Source organism: Pseudophryne corroboree, chromosome 4, assembly GCF_028390025.1.
Source record: "Pseudophryne corroboree isolate aPseCor3 chromosome 4, aPseCor3.hap2, whole genome shotgun sequence".
Taxonomy (NCBI): Eukaryota; Metazoa; Chordata; class Amphibia; order Anura; family Myobatrachidae; genus Pseudophryne; species Pseudophryne corroboree.
Genome location: NC_086447.1, coordinates 194,217,006 through 194,242,875, shown reverse-complemented (window position 1 = coordinate 194,242,875; position 25,870 = coordinate 194,217,006). Strand labels below are relative to the sequence as shown.

General features: G+C 45.0%; 1 protein-coding gene across 2 annotated transcripts in view; it reads left to right on the top strand.

Moving 5' to 3' along the window:
* Nucleotides 1–265: 265 nt before the first annotated feature.
* Nucleotides 266–25,870, top strand: part of LOC134909161 (claudin-1-like) — a 111,815-nt gene continuing 86,210 nt past the window's right edge. Inside the window, exons 1-2 of one of the 2 annotated variants that reach the window (XM_063915690.1) lie at nt 266–380; nt 683–925. In XM_063915690.1, the coding sequence (XP_063771760.1) occupies nt 706–925 (220 nt within the window). In that variant the 5' untranslated portion in view covers nt 266–380; nt 683–705. Of the gene's footprint in view, nt 429–682; nt 926–25,870 lie in introns of both variants that reach the window. The other variant, XM_063915689.1, reaches the window with a different exon arrangement.

The window sequence follows — 25,870 nt, the reverse complement described above, 5'->3', positions numbered from 1 at the left end:
AATGCATTCCCTCATTAGACCATGACTTGGACCATTCATACGTAGTCGAAGCACATGGCAATAAAAATCTACCAGGAACCTAAGTAGAGAGAAATGTTTGTGTTCTAGATATAACACAGAGTAACAGGCTCGATGGACAGACTGAGATAAACTGAATGCCTTTTGCATCATAGGTCTCAGTATAAGCTTTTCTATTTGGTATGTGCAGCGAAACAGTAAAGTAAACTGACATTGAGGTCTCTGATGTTTAACCCTGGACCGTGTCCTTATGCAAAACAAATTGTGACCAGAGTTTGTACAGCAGAGATTCTCTTGGACAGTAGCAAAGTCCTGCTGTGTCCATAGAGAAAGAGGTATAGGATACAGCTGGAACTGAGGAGGTGAGCTTACATTTCACACTGGACCTGTTCTAAAATAATTAGATCAAGGTAACTTTTTAAGTATATTATGGGCACTACCAATATATGACTTCATAGCCCCGTACAGTGCTGATGCAATGGACAAGCATCCCTATTATTACAGCTTATTTTAGCATTTGTTTAAAAAATTCAGCATTTTAAATATATTCTGATTGCAAATACATAACCGTGATCTAAAGTGTAAGGGACAATGGGTTTCTGTGTGACCATATACTGAGAATAGTATTCGGTAACTGCTTTCTGATTTCTGTGTGTTGGTTTAGGCTTCTGGGTGAACGTGTTAATCATGAGTAGGACCCCTTTCCAAGTCTGCGCCTTGGTCCTCGCCGTGGTTGGGACCATTTGCACCCTTGTGTCTACCGTCTCCAGTAAATGGAAAATTTCCAGTAGCACCAGTTCTATCATCACTTCTACCTCCATATTTGAAGGGCTCTGGATGAATTGTGTGGGCACCTCTGTGGGGTCTGTTCAGTGTAAGAGGTTCTCATCTATCTTCAGTTTGGCTAGTAAGTGCCTTTTTCTGTTGTAGCTAGCATTACAGTAATATGTGGGTCATGCTCTGCTGGTATTGTATACTGTACATTATATTTTTATTATGCTATGTAATTACATCTAATGAAAGTTGTGATGTTATAACTGCAGTATGTATCAAGATTATAAACCCAAAAATATTTTTAGTGCCGTTTCTTGAATAAAACATTAATGATAATAGGATTTTTTTTTTTATTTAGCATGAAAATATTTTAAATATGCAATATCAAAATAGATAGGTGAAAGGTGATTAGATATGTGAAAGGTGGGCTCCACAGCGGAAGCACTTTAGCTACATGTTGCTATTATATTTGTGTTGTTGGCAGCAAGTGTTTATTCGGGCCAGTGCTACAGCTGTATTAGCTACAAGAATATATGGCGCCATATAAGGCTTTCCTAGACCAACAACTGTTTCATATTAGTATTAATATTTGAATTTCAAAGCATAAATCTTTTTTTGGATATTATTAGGATCATTAAAACATTTTTCTTCATGTATCAAAAATTCCGATCACAGACAAAAGAATGGTGACATTCTGGGCTATGGATATAGGAAAGCTAATTGCTGGCACCGTCTCAGAAGAAATAGAATGAGACATTATATTACATTTGTTTTTTTCTGAACCTTTAAAGTGAATAGAGAAAAAGAGTGACTGTATCTGTCTAAATTACCCGTCGCTACTTTTTTAAAAACCTAAGACAACCACAAAATGAACACAATTACCATTCTAATTTAAGTATATACCATAAAAAAGCCTAGAAATGAAAATAATAATAGATTTTGAGATTGCATCTAGTAAATAGAACATGAGATGATGTACTGTGCAGTTGCTTATATATGGGTATGGTATGGGTCATTAGGTTGACAGTCATTAGGTCGACCACTACTGGTCGACATGGTCATTAGGTCGACATGTACTAGGTCGACCAGGGTCCAAGGGAAACCCCTGTGTGCCTCACTGCCCAAGGGACCGCCCATCTCCTCTAGGGATCAAGTTCCAGACTGTGTAATAGATTTATACATTATACACGTTTCCTTATACTGCACAGGACTATGGTATATTTTCTACAGTGCATTGCTGTTATTAATCTGGTACGTTACCATGCCATCACTAGCATTATTTACTATATATTTATCAAGGGGTCCAGACCATGCACTCTCTAATAGGTAGCCAAGCTGGCCACACCCCCACTGGAGACTGACCTCACTCATAAATATAGGCTCCTACCATTGCATTCTTCCAGTGGGCCCTTTATGCCCCAGTCCGACAGTGCACAGGGCTGCATCAGACATTTGTAGGGCCAAGTGCAGATGAAATAGAAAGGGGCCACCCTCATCTGTCCACTGAATCGGTGGACACATAGGGGTTTAGTATAGAGCTATGGTGCCCAGAGGAAGCAAACAGTATTCTAACATGCATCCAAGGCATCCAGCTCCTGTACCCTTTCCCATCTAAATTCCGGTTTGCTGCAGTCATCACTCATTGTCAGTCAATGTCAGGGAGCCAGGGGCCCGCAATGTGCGATGATTCATGCAGCTAGCTTCTTCTTAGTTACAGACAGACCTCTGTGGAATCACTGGCTTGCTGCAGATCCCCTTATGATCCCAGGCCTGGCACATTAGTACAGGCTGTACCCTTCTGATGGCAGCCTTGCTTATGCAAGCAGGATGCCTAGGGCAATACTTGTTTGGGGGCAAATACAATACTGAAATAGTGACATACGGTATCAGTAGGATCTACCTACGAGTGGGATGCCGCCCGTCGGTATACCATCAACGTCATCCCGATCGTCAGTGTGCTGGCAGCAGGGTGACCGCAAAGAGTCCTCTTGCACGCTCGCTGCACTCGCCACACTGCGGGCTCGGTGACTCACTGCGCTCGCCACAGGTTCTGTTCCCACTTTATGAGTGTCGTGGACACCCATAAGTGATAATAGCCCCTGTTAGCCAGGATTCCGGCTGTCAGAATTGTCAGTGGTCAGGACCCCGGTGTCGGTATCCTGGCCGTTAGGATCCCGACTGCCAGTAACTCAACTGCATACCCGGCATACAGTAATATGTATCACTCATTCAATTCCCATTTTGTTATCCAGCAGTTTTTATTAAAGTTTTAAAAAGGTTATGGGGTACAAAAGAAAAAGTAATTGAGAGGGACAATGGGGAGGGACAATGGGGAGGGACAATGGGGAGGGAGGGGAGACACATATGAAGCATAACAGGTGGACAGGAATAGCATGTCAATATATCAAATATATCAAACATAAAATACAAAGCAAATTCAGTTAATATTACATCAAGAAAGAGAATCTTAATTTAAGATGAGTTGGGGCAAAACAGATGATAAGGAATTATAAGTAAGTTGTAAGTAAGTTGCGCAAACTCATGACGTGACCACCACTTTGTAAGGGAAGAGGAGGACAGGGACAAGCTGGACACAGAAGTTGTTTCCATCTTATAGTGGAAATGAACTTTTTGAAACACTTTAAGAAGGGAGGGGAGGGAAGGCTGCTTCCAGTTCTGGAATAGAGCAGCACGTGCTGGGATACATACTGTATAGGACCTACCACATAATCTTTAGATGGTTTTACCGTTGCAGGATACAAATGTAGATGTGCCAGGTTGAGGGTTAAGGTGGCCCTTAAAACTTTATTTATCAAGGTGAATACTTCTTCCTAGATGACTTTGAGTGTAGGATATGTTCAAAAACTATGATATATATGGCTAACCTCCCCACAATTTCTCCAACAATATTTTGATTGTTCCAACAAAATATTATGTAAGTGATCAGGGCTGAGGTACAGTCTATATAGCAACTTTACAGTGCATATGGAAAGTATTCACAGCGCTTCACTTTTCCACATTTTGTTATGTTACAGCTTGACAACGTGAAAAAGTTTTTTTTTGAGATTTTTGCAAATTTAAGTACATATTGTAAGTATTCACAGTCTTTGCTTAATACTTTGTTGATGCACCTCTGGCAGCAATTACAGCCTCAAGTCTTTTTAATATGATGCCACAAGCTTGGCACACCTTTCTCCCATTCCTCTTTGCAGCACCTCTCAAGCATGGGTGGAATATGTGTAGTGCTGTGAGCCCCCACTCACAACGCACACCCTGCACCCATTATACTGTAGATACTCCAGTGGGTAATTCAGTCATATGCAATGCGCGTTCCAGCATGGTACATTACGACCACCAATACTGCAGATTTTGCTGTTCACCACACAGACATACACAGAAAATCTGTGATATACTGTAATGTGTGCATCCGCACTAATCACAGAGTAAGTTAATTAACGCAGAAACACTGTGATTGTGATTTACGGACATCACAAACCATTCGCACAAGTTGTTTTACAGCAGAAGCTTCTTTGATTAGGGTCAGGCATGTCCTTTGTAACTGTCAGGACAGAACCCTCAGCTCTGGGTATCACTGGATGCAATTTTCTAGAGGGGGCATCCAGCTAGGAAGGAACTTCTATTTATGACATTGATCCTTTTGGTATATTACTTCTACTTCTACTTTATTTTGATTTGTGCAAAACTCAGTAATTGACTTGATTATACTGTCAAGAAAGAGAACTTACAACGACAAATGTTTAAAAATTGTAAAATGTTGTGTATTGTGAGTGCTTTGAATTCCACCGTGGAATCATTAGCTTTGATTTGAACTTTTGTGCATTATAAAGATAAAATATATTATAAGCATATGTTTTCTAAACTTGCCTAAAATATTTTTTTTAAAACTATGAATAAATTACATGCATCTTAAATATGCCAGGCTCAAATCTAGGTAGCAAAAATGAATTTAATATTACAGATTTACTGTTTCTTTCTTCTAAATGTACCTCGGAGGGAACAAGGAATGCAGAAAAACATCTGCAAATAAGGATTTGAAGTTACACATTTCCCCCATCTGATGAATAGAAATTGTTTTTAAACAGTCTGAGTACCACGGGAAGCGCGCATATAAAGCTGTGATGTGAAAAATTAAAACATGGGAATATAATATATGGGGAATATATAAATGATGTTTGCATTAACACTGTAAAAGCTAAAAGTATTGAGTAAGAAAAAAAAATAATGGTGGATTTCAAACTCATTAGTAGGTATGCAAAGACATGATAATTTAGCACAGAGCAAACAGCACATTTGTCATTGTCATAACCGATAAAGCTTAAGTTACTTTGTGTTATAGTAATGACACAGAAGCCTGAGACCCCTAAAGACTTACAACTGAGCTAAATAAATGTTTTACTGCATTGAAGCGAGAATTTAAACAACTATGTTACCCAGTGGCAATCAGGGCCAGATTAACAATGGGGTGAATAGAGCTACAGCTCCAGTCCTCCAAATAAAAATAGGCCAATTCTTATAGCAGCATGATGATGCTGGCACACTCGGACATAAATAGTAAGTACTAAAATATTTTTTCTAATTTAAAAACAAATTAGGAAATGTTAGTGTTTTTATGTGTTTAGGGAAACATTGGACCTGATGGTGTAGGGGCGTACATGCCCACATGGCTCTGGCCACACCCATAAGCACTGGCACAGCTACTCCACCTCTCACTATAGGCCCTTGAACATTTTCATCCCCAGGCCCATATGGCCCTTATTCCGGTACTGGTGGTAGTCCCGTACATGGAGTTTCCTGCCCAGGCTGGTCATGCAGCCCCTCTCCCCGTTCTCCTTGTATGATTTTGTGTCTAAAATGTACATGTAAAACGTCTGGCTCAGAAATGGAATCAAGGTGCACATTCAGCACACCCTAGAGATTACAGTCGTCGTCACAACGCGATGATGTTTGATTGTTTAATGTATAGTTTAGACAAGTTAACATTTAAATAAAGCTTTGACATTTTTGGATCCTGACCATAACAATGGATGTTATTCAAAATATAAAAGAATAATAGGCATTAAACTTTATCAGGATTCGATGTCTTGAAGTGTCCCTTATAAAAGATGTCTCCAATATTCCAATGCCAATTTAAGGCTAGTAGTTATTGATTCCCAATGGAATCATTATTCTCAGCATTATTCCACATGGGTAAAATTTGCCAGAGTTATTTTACTGGAACAGAACCGTCCCTACACCAGCTGATAAGACCTTAACTTCCAAGAAGAAGGCATTCTTGAGAAACTAAAAGTTAAATAACTCTTCAGGTGTTGGTGTAGTGATTAGCGTTACTGCGTCAGAGTTTCTGACTAAGGTATGGTCGGTGTGGAGTTTGTAAGTTCTCTCCACTGTTGCCTCCATATTTTCATGGGTTTCCTCAGGTTGCTCTGGTTTCTTCCCATACTCCCAAAACATACAGTATCCATAGGTTAATTGGCTTCTAACAAAAGTTAACCCTAGTGTGTATGTGTGTCTATGTAATAAGTAATACAGTTTGTAAGATCCACTAGTTTTTGTGAATTACAAAATATTCTCTGTAAAGCGCAGTGCTGTTAATAAATAAATAATATCCAGGCTTACCCCATTTATTAAGGAAGTTTGGTAATAGGAGAGAGGATGGAGAAGCTGTTGAAAGATCTGCATTGCTTTAGTGTTGCTAAAAGTGTTACCAATAATTTGCTAGAAATGTTTTCTCCATTGTTGCTCTCTCTACCTTTTAGGATCCATTTGGAGAGCAGTTTTGGATATAAAGTTTTGGATACTATTTAATTTTGTATTATTTAATCTATTAAGAATTCATGTAACGTAAGAAAGATGTGTGACTAGGACTAAGGGGAGATGTATAAAAACTTCGAGAGAGATAAAGTAGAGAGAGAGATACAGTACTGACCCATTCCCTTAATTTTTGCAGTTTTTGACATTTTTGTAAACACAACCTCAAAATGGCAGTTTGAAGATGATTGGTTGGTACTTTATCTCTCTCTAATTTATCTCTCACCATGGTTTGATACATCTCCCCCTAATTTACGAGTGTAAATCAGAATAATGTGGAACTCAGCATCTCACAATTTCTGTAACAAAGGCTGTTGGATCACTAAGTAACCCTATTGGTATAACTTAGATACTGTAGTCATAAAAATGTAATCGCCATACAGTACATCTAGCATATTTGACAAATGTGTTTGACGTTCAGTTACCACTTTAAATCCAGATCCAGGAGAACTCCAAAAATTAGATTTAACTGTGAACAAAAAGGTTGCAAATTATGCGTGACTATTAAACAAATTTGAGCATCTTTACTTATGAATAGCAGTAATTAATGACAGTGAAAGAATTATACAGAATAGCCACATTCCTTTCCCAGGATTGACAAACATGGGGGCTAATTCAGACCTGATCGATGCTGTGCGTTTTCACTGGTCTGAAATCAGGTCTGAATTAGGCCCATTGTGCAGAGTTTAGGGGGTAATTCAGACCTGATCGTAGCAGCAAATTTGTTAGCAGTTGGGCAAAACCATGTGCACTGCATGGTGGGCAGATATAACATGTGCAGAGAGAGTTAGATTTGGGTGGGGTGTGTTCAAACTGAAATCTAAATTGCAGTGTAAAAATAAAGCAGGCAATATTTACTCTTCACAGAAACAAAATAATCCACCCAAATCTCACTCTCTCTGCACATGTTATATCTGCCACACCTGCAGTGCACATGGTTTGGCCCAACTGCTAACAAATTTGCTGCTACGATCAACTCTGAATTACCTCCTTAGTACAGTATCTCACATTCTATCAGATAAAAATGCATAGATCTCTATTAAATGAGTCAAATGATTTTTATTATAAAATATAACATATTCAATCATATAATTCATACATAAAATATGCTATATTGGAAATCTTCACAGGCACGCATTCAAAAAATTATTAAGATTCAATATACAGAGTTAGAAAGTCCCAGTCATTTATCTGCAGTTCTCTGCTGGTGTTAGTAGCACTCTGTGGGGGTCATTCCGAGTTGTTCGCTCGCAAGCTGCTTTTAGCAGCTTTGCACACGCTAAGCCGCCGCCTACTGGGAGTGAATCTTAGCTTATCAAAATTGCGAACGAAAGATTAGCAGAATTGCGAATAGACACTTCTTAGCAGTTTCTGAGTAGCTCCAGACTTACTCGGCATCTACGATCACTTCAGTCAGTTTCGTCCCTGGTTTGACGTCACAAACACACCCAGCGTTCGCTCAGACACTCCTCCGTTTCTCCAGCCACTCCCGCGTTTTTCCCAGAAACGGTAGCGTTTTTTCACACACTCCCATAAAACGGCCAGTTTCCGCCCAGAAACACCCACTTCCTGTCAATCACATTACGATCACCAGAACGAAGAAAAAACCTCGTAATGCCGTAAGTAAAATACCTAACTGCATAGCAAATTTACTTGGCGCAGTCGTACTGCGGACATTGCGCATGCGCATTAGCGACTAATCGCTCCGTTGCGAGAAAAAAATAACGAGCGAACAACTCGGAATGACCCCCTGTGTGAGGTGAAACAGCTATGTAGTTTCTCACTAAAGGCATAACACAAATGATGATTTGTGTGTCCTTTCTGATACGTTTCTTTGATCCAGGCAATTTTATTAGAGAAATAATGACCGTTCTCCTACCCGACGCGTTTCTTTGCTCAATTTCATCAGAGAAATAATCTCAGTTCTCCTATCTAGTCTATTTAAATTTCTCTGATCCAATCTGGGATCTTCATTAATCAATTAGCAGCTTTATCAGAGGGTTCTTTTCATGTGCTTTCTGGATGAAATATAAAGTAATTGTGAGACCACTACCAGGTTTCTGCCAAACAATAAGTGACCCCTTCCTCAAACAAAGACCCTAATACCTGCATATGACATAGCCAAGCTGTCATATATTTGTTTTACTTTTATGGCTTTTTAGAGGCACATCTACACATGAAAACCTTGTCAGCTTCATATATGAAAAACTTTCATTCTCAAAAATCACAACTACTACCACCACGCGCATAAAATTAGTACAATTCAGAATTAGCCTTCAAAGCATATCATTAGAACAAGAAGGGGAAAAAAAAGATTCCATGTTTTTGGCCAGGTCATATAGCTGGCTTTTTGTTAGAGCATGTATACTGGGCATCATAATCAATACAGATGAATCATTCAGAAATCTGAGAATAGATAACCCGACACTGCTTGTAAAACAGAACATATCTCAAAGAGAATCTGTATCTGGAGATGACAAAGTGCACACCCCATGCCTTCTGCAATGAGTGTTTCTGGTTTGTAAGCAGTTCTATTTCTAATTGTGACAGCATCTCCAAGCCCCTTGCATCGCTGCCTGTCATCCCTTCCCTGCACACTGACATCACACAGCTGTTGCCTTGCCCATGATTTGGAGCCTTTTCAAGCAATAAATAAAACACCAAAGTGATACATTTCATAATATCTTATACATGTTTTATGGCACGCATAGTTTATATTCCCAACAGAGGAACATTAAACCTTGTAAACACGAAGGCTCCCAAATGCATGATAGCCCCAAACTGCTTATTTGGGTGATGACGGATGTAGTTATGCTCAGTTATTTACTTGCACATCACCTACACAACTTTCATTCAGAAAGTAACTAACATTGTGGGCCACAGAGTTAGGCATTTGTGCATTTCTATATACACCAACATGCAGGGTTCTAACTGAAGGGAGTGACTGGTGCTGCTGTCCTGACTGCACCAGTTCACACCTTGGGAAGCGCTACACTATACAGAAAGCCACAGTGTGTGTCACTTGGACATGTCTGGTGCCCACCTTCCTGCTCTCCCGGCACTTGTATGATGCCATGAATTCACATGCGCTGCTTGTTTGATACTTGTAATGCTTCATACCTGCCAGCATGCTGGAAGGAGGGAGTTGAGGAGGGTGTGGTGCAGTCAGGTAAGGGTGACAGTGGTGCCATGAAATCATCATCATGGTCCCAGCACCTGTTATAAAAAGCAGTCATTCTCAGCATTAGGAAGCAGCAGGCAGGGTCACGATGAGGCCATTCGGCGCAACTTGAGTCTTCAATCTCTCTGGACTGTCCAAATCACTCTGGAAGTGGGTGGTAGTGAGGGGCTTGCGGGAGACTTGCCTTCTCTTTCAGGCGTCTGGGAGAGACACCAGAGATTGGGGAGTGTCTGCAGCTTTATCTTATGGCAAGTACCGTTATGCTTTATATGTGATTTTGTACGTTTTTAAAACTAATTTCCTGTGTGCTTAAAGTCAAAGCCCAGCATCTCTGGTACACTGTGAGCGGCTTTTTGCTGTGTCTGCAATGCGAATAAGACACGACCTTTAAAATAAATACAGTACACAACTCCTCTTGGAGCGTCTCAGTCACACCAAGCGTATTGGCATGTACGATGTATAGACACCAGGTGTAAATGCAGTGGCGCCAAGAGGGGGTGGGTACTAATAACTTGGGCCCGACGGAAGGACCCAGCAGAGGCACGGGTTTGCTTCTCACCCCTCCTACATCCTCCTACCCCTTTACCTGCCAGCGCCTACTGTCTCTGTGTATGTCCCCTGCCTGGGCTGCGGTGAGTGTAGGGAGGCATGCCAAGCTTGTTGATATGTTGACCATGTTGAACTAGTGGCATCAGGGCTAGCATGTGGAGGACAGACAAAAGGTAGAGGGCAGATATTATGGGTGCAGGAAAAAGGTTGGGACATTATTGTTCAGAAAGTCTGAAGTAAGGTAGGCAGTGTGAGTACTAAGTGTGGATTGTATAGGGATAATGTGTATGCTGGGTGTTATTAGTGGCTGGAGGAAGGGAAGTAAGTCTGACTCAGGTAGCAACTTGCTCTGCTATTCGCTCCAGTGCACCCCATCACGATTACTCCATGCCACCACATAGCACATGGGTCTATATAATATTTATTATTTATTTATTAACAGTTTCTTATATAGCGCAGCATATTCCGTTGTGCTTTACAATTAGAACAACAGTAATAGAACAAAACTGGGTAAAAACAAACAGATATAGAGGTAAGAAGGCCCTGCTCGCAAGCTTACAATCTATTGGATGCTGAAGATTTAAGGCTGCTACATACAGTACTATGGGGGTAATTCCAAGTTGATCGCAGCAGGAATTCTGTTAGCAGTTGGGCAAAACCATGTGCACTGCAGGGGAGGCAGATATAACATTTGCAGAGAGAGTTCGATTTGGGTGGGTTATTTTGTTTCTGTGCAGGGTAAATACTGGCTGCTTTATTTTTACACTGCAAATTAGATTGCAGACTGAACAAACCACACCCAAATCTATCTCTCTCTACCAGGGCCGTCTCCAGGCCTAATAGCACCCTGAGCGAAAACATGTAAAAGCCCCCCCCCCCATGCACGCGCCTTCGGCGCGGGCGCTCCAGGAAAAGTGGGCGTGGCCTGTTTGAAAGTGGGCGTGGTCTCATAACTTCATATTATTAGACTATAAATAAATGTTTTCACACCCCCTCTACGCACACAATTAGCAGCCTTACACATAACAGCCACAGTAGTGTTCCTTACACACAATGTCTCCAGTATAGTGTCAGATACACATAATGTCTCCAGTATAGTGCCAGATACACAATGTGCAGTGCCAGATAGACATGATATGCCCCCCAGCAGTGCCAGCTACACACAATATGCCCCCCAGCAGTGCCAGCTACACGATAGTGTTCACTTTTTAGGGCAGGGAGGGCACATTTTTAAGTTAGGAGGGCAAAATGATGTACATACTGTAATGCTTGTTGCTCATCTACCTACACGGTAAAGCATGGACAGTGCGCGCCTAAGGCGCGCAGCAAAAATTTAGGGGCGTTGCTTCGTGGGGAAGGTGCGTGGCCACATAATAGTGGCAATTCGCATTACACCACGCAGTAGTGCAGTTAATACACACTGCACCAGGTAGAACCTCCTAGACACTTTGCGCCAGGCAGAGCACGTTAGACACTTTGCGCCAGGCAGAGCACGTTAGACACATTGCCTAGCCACAAACGCCTAGCGGGAACACTAAATGATATGCTCCCCAGCCGTGCCAGCTACACATGACATGCCCCCCAGCAGTGCCAGCAACACATGACATGCCCCCCAGCAATGCCAGATACATAAATGGCCACACAGTGCCAGATATGTAGATACAGAAAAGCCCCCACAGTGCCAGATAAATGCCCCCACAGTGCCAGATAAATGCCCCCACAGTGCCAGATAAAAGCCCCCACAGTGCCAGATACAGAAAAGCCCCCACAGTGCCAGATACATGCCCCCACAGTGCCAGATAAATGTCCCCATAGTGCCAGATAAATGCCCCCACAGTGCCAGATAAATGCCCCCACAGTGCCAGATAAATGCCCCCACAGTGCCAGATAAATGTCCCCACAGTGCCAGATAAATGCCCCCACAGTGCCAGATAAATGCCCCCACAGTGCCAGATAAATGTCCCCACAGTGCCAGATAAATGCCCCCACAGTGCCAGAAAAATGCCCCCACAGTGCCAGAAAAATGCCCCCACAGTGCCAGAAAAATGCCCCCACTGTGCCAGAAATGCCCCCAGTGTGCCAGAAATGCCCCCAGTGTGCCAAATACATAAATGCCCCCACAGAGCCAGATATGCCCCCACAGAGCCAGATATGCCCCCACAGAGCCAGAAATGTACCAGAAATGCCCCCAGTGTGCCAGATAAATGCCCCCAGTGTGCCAGATAAATGCCCCCAGTGTGCCAGATATGCCCCCACAGTGCCAGATATGCCCCCACAGAGCCAGAAATGCCCCCACAGTGCCAGATATGCCCCCCACAGTGCTAGATATGCCCCGTGTGCCAGATATGCCCCCACAGTGCCAGATATGCTCCCACAGTGCCAGATAAATGCCCCCTCAGTGCCAGATAAATGCCCCCAGTATGCCAGATAAATGCCCCCAGTGTGCCAGATATGCCCCCACAGTGCCAGATATGCCCTTACAGAGCCAGAAATGCCCCCACAGTGCCAGAAATGCCCCCACAGTGCCAGATATGCCCCCAGTGTGCCAGATATGCCCCCAGTGTGCCAGATATGCCCCCAGTGTGCCAGATCTGCCCCCAGTGTGCCAGAAATGCCCCCAGTGTGCCAAAAATGCCCCCACTGTGCCAGATATGCCCCCACAGTGCCAGATTAATTCCCCCCCAATACCTGCGGCGCTGAGAGGGGGAGGAGTACTGCTGAGCCTGTCCGAGTGCGGGAGTGCGGCCGGGCGAGTGCGGGTCCGGGTCCAGGTGCTGGCGGCCGGGCGGCCACTTGTGTGCGCTATGCACGCTGCGCGGCGCCGGCGTCTGACGTTATCCTTTAGGTAATCGCAACCCTTTTTGAACCTTAATTCTTTGTAAGCATATGAATATCCTTACAAATAATTAAGGTTCAAAAAGGGTTGCGATTACCTAAAGGATAAAAAAAATGGGCAGACTAGATGGGCCAAGTGGTTCTTATCTGCCGTCAAATTCTATGTTTCTGTGATATGATGACCATATCTCTGAGTGACGTCATGCCGCAGCAGGGCCGTGCAGGCAGTTCTTTGACGACAGTCCAAATTGAGTAACATACATGGCCGACAACGAGGGTCGCTAACAACCCACGGGGCCATGCATCGCTCAGCAGCGGCGGCATACACACTTGATGGAAAGTAAACGGCGTCGATCGGGAAGGGTGAAAATGAGCAACGTTGTTTACTTTCTCGGCAAGTGTGTATGCACCTTATGAATTTAGGCTAGTTCCTGCCCTGGCCTGGTTTCCATTCTCCCTCAATAACTGGATAATGTCCCCCTGCTGATATCGCTCAGTGTGTAGGCACTGCCGCCGACCGCCTGGCCCGGGAGGAGGAAACACTAGGTGACGTTGCTCATAGAGCACATCGCTTCGTGTGTTCCCACCTTTAGAACAGTAAGGTTAGGGCTTAAGGATATGTGGGACATATGTGAGATGTTGTCATTTGCAAATCTATTTATTGGCTGCATGGGGTGGGTCATTTTCTGATGAGCTGCATGTTTCCACGGGATGTAGTTATGTTACCCTCTAAATCCCGACAGTCGGCATGCCGACTAGCAGGGACTATTCCCACTCGTGGGTGTCCACGACACCAATACAGTTGGAAGCCTGCAGCATGGTGACATCCATAGAGAGGTGAGCCTGCAGCGTGGCGAGCTGCAGTGAGCCCACAAGGAGCTTGTTACACTTGTCCCCCCACTGGCATTCCTCCTGGGATCCCTTGGTCGGTATGCTGACCGTCTGGATTCTCAGCGGTGGTAACGCATCCTCATCCCGTCTCCCCTACAACTGGTGCATTGGAGGAGATACTATGATGATGTTTTGTGTCTGGAAGTTAGAGTATAAGTAAACTAACATTTACATCTAACTATTCCAAAACAGACTTTTTGGGCCTTGACATCAGCATTGTTACCAATATAAGAAGAACAACAACGCATTTTAAAGCATACTTGCCGACATTCTGGCTGCTCTCTGCGGGAGAGAGCAGCCAGGTCGGCTCAGCAGGGGGGCAGGGGAGGGCTGTGACGTGGGGAGGAGGTGGACCGGAGGCGGGGCGGGGGTGGAGCAGGTTTGGGATGGGGGCGGAGTTACAGCAGGACATCCTTTAAGCCACGCCCCCCGCTCTGTAATGCCGCGATCCCCGGCATTACACTCCAGGGGGTGTGGCTATGATGACGCGATTCAGCAAGAATCGCGTCATCAACTGCCCGGACCGCCCACTTTACACACTAAGTGGGCGGACGGGCAGGGGGACCCCTGATTCCAGGAGACTTGCCTGCTCTTCCGGGGGGCCGGGAGGGTCACCCGATTTTCGGGAGCCTCCCGGCCATTCCGGGAGAGTAGGCAAGTATGTTTTAAAGATAATAATATTAATTTGTATTTAAGTCCAGGAAGTTGTCATCAAAGAATTTGCCTAACGAATATCCCCTATTGACAATGTTATCCACCTATGAGAAATTGTATCAATTTTAAACAATACATGCCAGATGCACTAATCCTTGGAGAGAGATAAAGTACCAGCCAATCAGCTCCTAACTATGTTACAGGCTGTATTTCAGAAATAACAGGAGCTGGCTGGATGGCACTTTATCTTTCTCCACTTTATCACTCTCCAAGGCTTAGTACATGAATTTAAACAAATACAGGTTGAGTCTCCCTTATCCAAAATGCTTGGGACCAGAGGTATTTTGGATATGGGATTTTTCCGTATTTTGGAATAATTGCATACCATAATGAGATATCATGGTGATGGGACCTAAATCTAAGCACAGAATGCATTTATGTTTCATATACACCTTATACACACAGCCTGAAGGTAATTTTAGCCAATATTTTTTATAACTTTGTGCATTAAACAAAGTGTGTGTACATTCACACAATTCATTTATGTTTCATATACACCTTGTACACACAGCCTGAAGGTCATTTAATACAATATTTTTAATAACTTTGTGTATTAAACAAAGTTTGTGTACATTGAGCCATCAGAAAACAAAGGTTTCACTATCTCACTCTCACTCAAAAAAGTCCGTATTTCGGAATATTCCGTATTTCGGAATATTTGGATATGGGATACTCAACCTGTATAAATGTTTTTTAGAGAATGAATATTCCAAGAAAATAACCATAAAGCTAAGTTAGCAAAACAAATCTGCCTACTAGATTTTTAGACATACCAAAACTCATTGCGCATTGGAAAATTGCAGGGTATGTGGCCAGCCTAAGATGCTGTCTGTGAATAAAAAATTTCTGAGTTTGTCAATACTGTTTTATTCCTTACTTAGCAATTGGAGTAAATGAAAGTGTTAGTCATGAAGATGTCAGTTTCATTTGCCTGCTGAGACAGAAAACCTATGAGATAACTCTTCATGAGCTTGATAGAGGCATGGCGATGTGTTTGTTTTGTAGGCATAACGAAGTAAAAGCGGTATCTGCGTGTGTCATTGTTTCTGCTGCTCTATGTGGCAAAATGAATCCATTGGCTGAACCTTTGGTCGATCTTCAGGCTATATGAATCACGTGACGCCGTGATAACACACTGTGACAGAGACTGTTTACTCTGGGATTAGATCAGTCCCACTGAGCATCAATATTCTGTCAAACATTAATTGCTTTTTGTGCTGTTTGTTCTCAGAGATTAGGAGGATGAGTGTTTCCATATACAGCCAGGTGCAGTCACTGCAAACCTGCTGATGGAACATTTCAATTTATATTTATGCCTTATGTTTGATAGTTGGCTGTAACTTGTATGGCAATTATACATTTGAAACATAATATGAAAGTACACCAATCAACACAAGGGCCCTCATTCCGAGTTGTTCGCTCGCAAGCTGCTTTTAGCAGCTTTGCACACGCTAAGCCGCCGCCTACTGGGAGTGAATCTTAGCTTATCAAAATTGCGAACGAAAGATTCGCTATATTGCGAAAAGACTTCTATGTGCAGTTTCTGAGTAGCTCGAGACTTACTCTTCCAGTGCGATCAGTTCAGTGCTTGTCGTTCCTGGTTTGACGTCACAAACACACCCAGCGTTCGCCCAGACACTCCTCCGTTTCTCCAGCCACTCCCGCGTTTTTCCCAGAAACTGTAGCGTTTTTTCAAACACTCCCATAAAACGGCCTGTTTCCGCCCAGAAACACCCACTTCCTGTCAATCACATTACGATCACCAAAACGAAGAAAAAAACCTTGTAATGCCGTGAGTAAAATACCTAACTGCATAGCAAATTTACTTGACGCAGTCGCAGTGCGAACATTGCGCATGCGCAGTTAGCGGAAAATCGCTGCGATGCGAAGAAAATTACCGAGCGAACAACTCGGAATGACCACCAATATACTGTGTTTGTGTGTTTAAAAAAACATACTTAAAAATAAATAAAAGCTCATTTGATAAATATATGGACGGAGACAGAGTAGATTTAGTTGAAGATGGAGCATATGCATGGTGCCAAAGGTAAACAGGTTTTGCCTCTCAGTTCGCTCACTGATAGCCGGTAAATGGTCTGGGCTTGTCTAGGAAGCTCTGGAGAGGGATATTACGGCTGATCTTATACTGTAGCAAAAGTTTTTTTGGGGTTTTTTAGCAAGCAAAAGAGTGGCCTCCGTTTGATCAACACTTACAGGGGGGGATTTATTAAAGCTTGGCGAGAGATAAAGTGGAGTTCTGAGTTGGCCAACTGCCTGTAGCTGCAGTGCAGCAGAAGTCACAGGGAAAAACTGGTGCAGTGGCCATTGATCCCAGAGGTGTATGCATGCACAGAAGAGAAGTCCCCAGGAACAAAGCATGTGCACCATGTTACCAGAGGTGTGCGCATGCACAGTAGGGAAGTCCCCAGGAACAAAGCATGTGCGCCATGTTACCAGAGGTGTGCGCATGCACAGTAGGGAAGTCCCCAGGAACAAAGCATGGGTGCCATGTTCCCAGAGTTGTCCGTATGCACAGTAAAGAAGTCCCCAGGAACAAAGCATGGGCGCCATGTTCCCAGAGGTGTGCGCATGCACAGTAGGGAAGTCCCCAGGAAGAAAGCATGGGCGCCATGTTCCCAGAGGTGAGCACATGCACAGTAGGGAAGTCCTCAGGAACAAAGCATGGGTGCCATGTTCCCAGAGGTGTGCAAATTCACAGTAAAGAAATCCTCAGGAACAAAGGGCAGCAGAAGTCACAGGGAAACTGTTGCAGTGGCCATTGTTCCCAGAGGAGTGCGCATGCACAGTAGAGAAGTCCACAGGAACAAAGCATGGGCGCTATGTTCCCAGAGGTGTGCGCATGCACAGTAGGGAAGTCCCCAGGAACAAAGCATGGACGTCATGTTCCCAGAGGTGTGCGCATGCACAGTAAGTCATCCCCAGGAACAAAGCATGGGCGCCGTGTTCCCAGAGGTGTGCACATGCACAGTAGGGAAGTCCCTAAGAACAAAGCATGGGAGCCATGTTCCCAGAAGTGTGCGCATGCACAGTAAAGAAGTTCCCATGAACAAAGCATGGGCGCCATGTTCCCAGAGGTGTGCGCATGCACAGTAGGGAAGTCCCCAGGAAGAAAGCATGGGCGCCATGTTCCCAGAGGTGAGCACATGCACAGTAGGGAAGTCCTCAGGAACAAAGCATGGGTGCCATGTTCCCAGAGGTGTGCAAATTCACAGTAAAGAAGTCCCCAGGAACAAAGGGCAGCAGAAGTCACAGGGAAACTGTTGCAGTGGCCATTGTTCCCAGAGGTGTGTGCATGCACAGTAAAGAATTCCACAGGAACAAAGCATGGGCACCATGTTACCAGAGGTGTGCGCATGCACAGTAGGGAAGTCCCCAGGAACAAAGCATGGGTTCTATGTTCCCAGAGGTGTGCACATGCACAGTAAAGGAGTCCCCAGGAACAAAACAGGGGTGCCATGTTCCCAGAGATGTGCGCATGCGCAGCAGGGAAGTCCCTAGAAACAAAGCATGGGCACCATGTTCCCAGAGGTGTGTACATGCACAGTAGGGAAGTCCCTAGGAACAAAGCATGGGCACCATGTTCCTAAAGGTGAGCACATGCACAGTAGGGAAGTCCTCAGGAACAAAGCATGGGTGCCATGTTCCCAGAGGTGTGCATATTCACAGTAAAGAAGTCCTCAGGAACAAAGGGCAGCAGAAGTCACAGAGAAACTGTTGCAGTGGCCATTGTTCCCAGAGGAGTGTGCATGCACAGTAGAGAAGTCCACAGGAACAAAGCATGGGCGCCATGTTACCAGAGGTGTGCACATGCACAGTAGGGAGTCCCTAGGAACAAAGCATAGGTGCCATGTTCCCAGAGGTGTGCACCCTGCACAGTAAAGAAGTCCCCAGGAACAAAGCATGGGCACCATGTTCCCAGAGGTGTGTGCATACATAGTAGGGAAGACCCCAGGAACAAATCATGGGTGCCATGTTCCCAGAGGTGTGCACATGCACAATAGGTATGTCCACAGGAACAAATGATGGGTGCCATGTTCCCAGAGGTGTGCACATGCACAGTAAAGAAGTCCCCAGGAACAAAACAGGGGTGCCAGGTTCCCAGAGATGTGGGCATGCGCACCAGGGAAGTCCCTAGAAACAAAGCATGGGCACTATGTTCCCAGAGGTGTGTACATGCACAGTAGGGAAGTCCCTAGGAACAAAGCATGGGCACCATGTTCCTAAAGGTGAGCACATGCACAGTAGGGAAGTCCTCAGGAACAAAGCATGGGTGCCATGTTCCCAGAGGTGTGCATATTCACAGTAAAGAAGTCCTCAGGAACAAAGGGCAGCAGAAGTCACAGGGAAACTGTTGCAGTGGCCATTGTTCCCAGAGGAGTGTGCATGCACAGTAAAGAAGTCCCCAGGAACAAAGCATGGGCGACATGTTCCCAGAGGTGTTTGCATGCATAGTAGGGAAGACCCCAGGAACAAATCATGGGTGCCATGTTCCCAGAGGTGTGCACATGCACAATAGAAAAGTCCCCAGGAACAAAGCATGGGTGCCAGGTTCCCAGAGATGTGCGCATGCACAGTAGGGAAGTCCCCAGGAACAAAGCATGTGCGCCATGTTCCCAGAGGTGTGCGCATGCACAGTAAAGAAGTACCAAGGAACAAAGCCGGGGCGCCATTTTCCCAGAGGTGTGCGCATGCACAGTAGGGAAGTCCCCAGGAACAAAGCATGTGCGCCATGTTCCCAGAGGTGTGCGCATGCACAGTAGGGAAGTCCCCAGGAACAAAGCATGGGTGCCATGTCCCCAGAGGTGTGCACATACACAGTAAAGAAGTCACCAGGAACAAAGCATGGGCGCCATGTTCCCAGAGGTATGCACATGCACAGTAGGGAAGTCCCTAGGAACAAAGCATGGGCGCCATGTTCCTAGAGGTGTGCGCATGCGCAGTAGTGAAGTCCTCTGGAACAAAGCATGTGCGCCATGTTCCCAGAGGTGTGCGCATGCACAGTAAAGAAGTACCAAGGAACAAAGCCGGGGCGCCATGTTCCCAGAGGTGTGCGCATGCACAGTAGGGAAGTCCCCAGGAACAAAGCATGGGTGCCATGTCCCCAGAGGTGTGCACATACATAGTAAAGTAGTCACCAGGAACAAAGCATGGGCGCCAGGTTCCCAGAGGTATGCACATGCACAGTAGGGAAGTCCCTAGGAACAAAGCATGGGCGCCATGTTCCCAGAGGTGTGCGCATGCGCAGTAGTGAAGTCCTCTGGAACAAAGCATGAGCGCTATGTTCCCAGAGGTGTGCGCATGCACAGTAAAGAAGTACCAAGGAACAAAGCATGAGCTCCATGTTCCCAGAAGTGTGCGCATGCACAGTAGAGAAGTCCCCAGGAACAAAGCATGGGCACTCTGGGGGTCATTCCGACCCGTTCGCACACTGCTGTATTTTCGCAGCCGTGCGAACGTGTCCGGAATGCGCATGCACAGTGGGCGCAATGCGCATCGCTGCCCGGCAACGGGGAACACTGGGCAGCGACTGAATTAATGAAGAAAACGATCACTGCCGCGATCGCAACGAGATTGACAGGGGGAAGGCATTAAGTGGTGGCAACTGACCGTTTTCTGGGAGTGGAGTGGAAAACGCAGGCGTGTCCAGGCGTTTGGAGGGCGGATGTCTGACATCAATTCCGGGACCTGAAAGGCAGAAGTGGGTGAGGAAGTTAGGACCTACTCCTAAACTGCACAAAATGTTTTTGCATAGCTCGGCTGCACAAGCAATCGCAGCCTTGCTATGCAAAAATACACTCCCCCATAGGCGGCGTCTAGTTGATTGCAGCGTGCGATCAACTCGGAATGACCCCCTATGTTCCCAGAGGTGTGCGCATGCACAGTAGGAAAGTCCCAGGAATAAAGCATAGGTGCCATGTTCCCAGAGGTGTGCACATGCCAGAGTCTACTGCGCTGTCAGATAGGAAGGGCCTGCGCACAGAGCCTGCGCACAGGCCCTCTCCCATCTTAAACAAACCCTAACTGTGATATTTATCACTGCACATGTACAAGCCAAGCATGTGCAACTGTGAGCAGTGACAGGCGATTCAGAGCCATATGCACCTCAGTCGCATCTACACTGAGGATATGTTGCGAGCATGTAGGTGGAATAGCAGGCAACACAAAGTTGTGTGTATGCAGAAATACATCTGATTTTATATGGATCTCTTGCACCAAGGCTAGGGCTGGTTCATATGTAAGGTGATAGTGATGGTACAGGTACTGTAGATACCTTCACAAGCAGATGGATGGGGTGTTGCAGCTGACATGTATAAATCAGGTCGTTTAAGGCTTCCTGCGTGGCATCATTTCATTTTAATTAACATATTGCTGGATTCTAATGTTTGTACAAATTTGACCACACCAGATCTAGATTCCGCCATGCTTTTTTGTTTATAAAAACTACAAAATAACATAAAACATAATTCTAAAATACAGAAATAGCTTTAAAACAAAAATGGTATTTGAACACCAAACCATCTATACCATATTCATACACATACCTTGTGAACTATTACCAAGATTTATGTGCACCTTGTCAATAATAACGTTTAGTTAAATCCCCCTGTATTAAACACACATTGCTCACATGCCATACAGGGTATTTTAGCATGCAACCTCATACATGATCAGAGTTCTAACACATGGAGCTATCCACTTTGGCTTTCATTGCCAGAGCGAATTGCTCCATGTGTTAGGTGTCTGACTGTGGTGTATGAGCTTGGGTGTTCAAGTACCTTGCACAGCATGTATGCATCATGGTTTTTAACAGTTACAGCAAAAGAATTCAACACAGATTGATCGTGAGGGGAATTAAAAATATTGTAAGGGGGCGTGGCTTGGCGGCCATTAGGTGCAGACATGGGACACTGGGGCTCCTGCTGACTAGCCCGGACTTGCCCATCTGCTACCTGCCTGTGTGCCCTGCTGGATCTCGGAGCCTCTGATGACAGTACGGTGGGGGTCCGTGGTTGGAGGGTGGAGTTCGCGGATCTGGGAGAGGCTGCTGGACCCTCTACAGGGTGCGGCCTGCTCACCTTGCTTCAAACCGGGGGCTAGATTTCGGGTGCCTGCTGGCCCTAGATGGCGGTCTGATCGCGGAGGAGTGGAGCTTCTGGCACTGTGTCCTCAGAGCAGCTCCCACTAGTATAGCACTCTCACCCTGCCTGTAGTGCACTCTGCCTGGTGTCCTCATCTCCCGCTGAGTGATACTGAGTCCCGGCAGTGGGCGGCCCTGGAGACGCCAGTGCCGCCTGTCATCTTGGACCCCTGTATCCTGGAGCACAGAGTACACAGTGAGTCAGGGGGATATAAATGGCTGCTGGCTGGTCCGCAGTCACTTTGGGGGATTTCCACATCTTCACTCCTTCTGCCCTCCTCTCTACATTGGCATCCTATTGCCTCCTGTGCGGAGGTGAGCGGTGAGGATACAGTAACTGTTCCCCCCGCCCTCTTCCTCAATTGCTACACAGTGACTCCTCTGACACTCACCATCAGTGACACACGCCATCAGTGGACTCTCCCTGCGTGTGACAATAGAGCCCGGTGAACTCTCATCCCCCTCTTCCTGCCACAAGTTATTAGAGGGTCTCAGAGGCTTGAACTTGTCTCTGTTGTTTGTTATTCACGTTTCCTGTTCTGCAGGCTCATCGTGTCGCGGATTATCTGTGTTAACTGGCACTGTTACTGTGTGCCCGCCATAGGTACTCCCTCTTTGTCACACTGATCTAACAATGCTGCCCTGAACACCTCATTTCCCAACCCGGAGCTTACATTTCTAGCAGTGGGTATTCTGTTACTACTCTTCGACCACCTATAACTACTAAATACAGACACCCTCATGTGGTACTATGAGACGTATTGCACCTAAAGCTAAGAAAAAGGGACCTCTGGAAATCTCTCACCATTTCCTTCGCCAGGAAAAACAGCTCTCTCCTCTGTCTCCTCACAGTCCTTCCCACTCACCTGAGATGGATTACTTGTCATCACCCACCACTAGTGGAGATTATTCAGACCCTCCAAGCTCTTATTATGGACCTCAAAGATTCTTTTGCTGCTGCTCTACAAAAGGCTGTCGGTGAACTCAAAGCAGACATGAAAGAATTATCATTGTGTGCCACTTCTCTTGAGACCCGAGTGGACAAAGTCCAGGAAGTGAAACAACATGAACTTCTTCTATACCGAACTGGATCTCCTTAGGGACAAAAATGAAGATTTGGAAAATCACAAGAAACGCAACAATCTTTGGGTTCGCAGCGTTCTGGAAACTGTAACCCCCAGTGACCTAAAGCCCTACCTCATCCGATTGTTCACTCATCTTCTCCCGTCAGAGGACATCTCCACTTTTCAAATCGAGAGGGCCCAGAGCATTAGGACCCAGGCCGAAGGACGCTGAGATTCCCAGGGACGTAATTCTTATAATGATTTCCTTCAAGGTCAAGAATCTGATAACTTTGGCCAGTAGATCCAAGGCTTGCATTGTGTTTGAAGGTTCGAAACCCCAAATCTTTCAGGATCTAGCCCCTTCAACTGTAGCAAAGCGCAGGGCCTTGCGTTCGGTGACTACGCTGCTGAGAGACAATGGATATAAATACAAGTGGAGATTTCCGTTCCGCCTTCAACTGGAGATGAAGGGAAAACCCTATTACGTGAGAACCCCAGCTGAAGGGAAGGATGTTCTCCGCAAACTTAATCTTAACTTTTCCTCAGGTCCCTCTGGTCAAGACCCTCACGGTCAGGACTCTCTGTCCTTAGGCATTCTTTATGTGGACATGTTTGCTTGTCTTCTGTTATTTTCTATCATAGGTTATACGTTATGTTATGATTCAAGTTTACAACTTGTGCTCTGACTTGTTTTGGTAACTTACTTTACCTACCACTAATGTCTTGCTATTTTGATGTTTACTTTGATTTCCAATAATACCCACACATTTTTATGATGCGCTGTAGCATACTTGCTCTGGGTGGGAAATGTTGGTGCTCCTCCAAGCCTCACCACCCCCAATTTTAGGGATTATTGCATTTATAGTTGTATACTGGAATTTGTGACTCGAGTTAATCCCCCAACTACTGAATCCCACCCTCGAGCTCTCCCACTTTTGTTAGAGCTCATTTGCTGTAGTAGTCTGCCATACTTTTTGGCTGTACTTACTACTTCCTTCCCTCCCATATTCCACTTCTGTTTTTAACTGCAATTTAACTTTTTTTAGCCGAGTCCAGACCCACTCCCCCCTCCCCCCCCCCCCCCCCGCCTCTCTCTTTCTCTACCCTAATCATGCCTTTTACATGCCTTACTATTAACACTAAGGGTCTTAACACTCCACAGAAGCACTCCCACTTGTTTCACTTTTTAAAGCGCCTGAGGGCGACTGTATTTTTCATCAGGAAACCCATCTCAAATCGGGGAGTCATCCATCATTGGCTTCAAAACAATACCCAAATATACACTACTCTTTGTTGATACTCATATACATGATCGTAGCAACAAAATTGTTAGCAGTTGGGCAAAACCATGTGCACTGCAGGTGTGGCAGATATAACATTTGCAGAGAGAGTTAGATTTGGGTGGGTTTTCTTGTTTCTGTGCAGAGTAAATACTGGTTGCTTTATGTTTACACTGCAATTTAGATTTCAGTTTGAACACACCCCACCCAATTCTAACTCTCTCTGCACATGTTATATCCCCCCCCCTGCAGTGCACATGGTTTTGCCCAACTGCTAACAAATTTGCTGCTGCGATCAACTCTGAATTAGGCCCAATGTCTCTTAACACAACTGTGTGGCCATACTGCTCCATTCTACATTCCCATTTGTTCTGTCTGACTCCAAAAGTGATCCTGAGGGCCGATTTATTATACTTACGGGCAAGTTGGGACTTAAAGAGATGGCCCTAGCTAGTATTTATGCCCCTAATACGAACCACTCCCAGTTTTTCAGCAAGTTTTTTCAGATTCTCTCTGAATTTCGGAGCGGGAAAATGCTCATAGGTTGGGTGCTGCCTTCCTTAATGCACCCTGACTAAGTAGGCTTCATTCCTCAACGCCAGGCCTCAGATAACACTAGGCGTACTATAGATTTAATACATTACTCTACTAGTAATAAGATCCTGTCAGTGGTCCTGGCACTTGACGGAGAAAAGGCGTTTAACCGCCTATTATGGCCGTTTATGTTTAACACTTTAGCCTCTGTGGGTATATCAGGAAACTTTATGCAGGCTGTGAAAGCTCTTTATTCTCATCCATCCTCTACAGTTATGACGAATGGTTTGCATTCATCACGTTTTGATCTGGGAAATGGGACGAGACAGGGTTGACCCCTCTCTCCTCTTATCTTTGCCATTTGTATTAAGCCACTGGCGGCAAGAATTAGAGCTAACCCTGATATTGGGGGCGTCAACGTAGGGGATGACCAATGCAAAGTGTCACTCTTTGCTGACTATATTCTCCTCACCTTGACTAACCCCTTAATCTCGCTCCCTAATCTTCAATCTGAATTACGCACATATGGCTCCCTTTCTGGTTACAAAGTCAATAGCTTTAAGTCTGAAGCCATGGCTCTCTGTGTCCCATCACAACAACTGTCTATGCTCACTACCTCCATCCCTTTTATTTGGCGTGCTTCCACAATTAAAAACCTTGCATCTACATCACTAAGTCATACGCTTCCCTATATCAAGCAAACTACTCACCATGTTCCCAACGTTACCAAGAGCCTTACTGCATTGGCAGTCCCTCTTTATTTCCTGGTTTGGCAGAATTAATACGATTAAAATGAATCTCCTTTCTAGACTACTGTACCTATTCCAAACCTTACACATACCTGTCCCGATATCAGCTCGGAATTCCATGCAAGCCCTCTGCAATCGTTTCATTTCGGCACAAGGTGAACCCCGCATTCATAGGACCATTCTGGCTAAGCCTGTCCCTATTGGAGGATTAACCCTGTCAATACTCCGCTCTTATTATCATGCTGCCCAACCGAACCATATTGTGTCATGGCACTCCTATCCCGGCTGTAAAC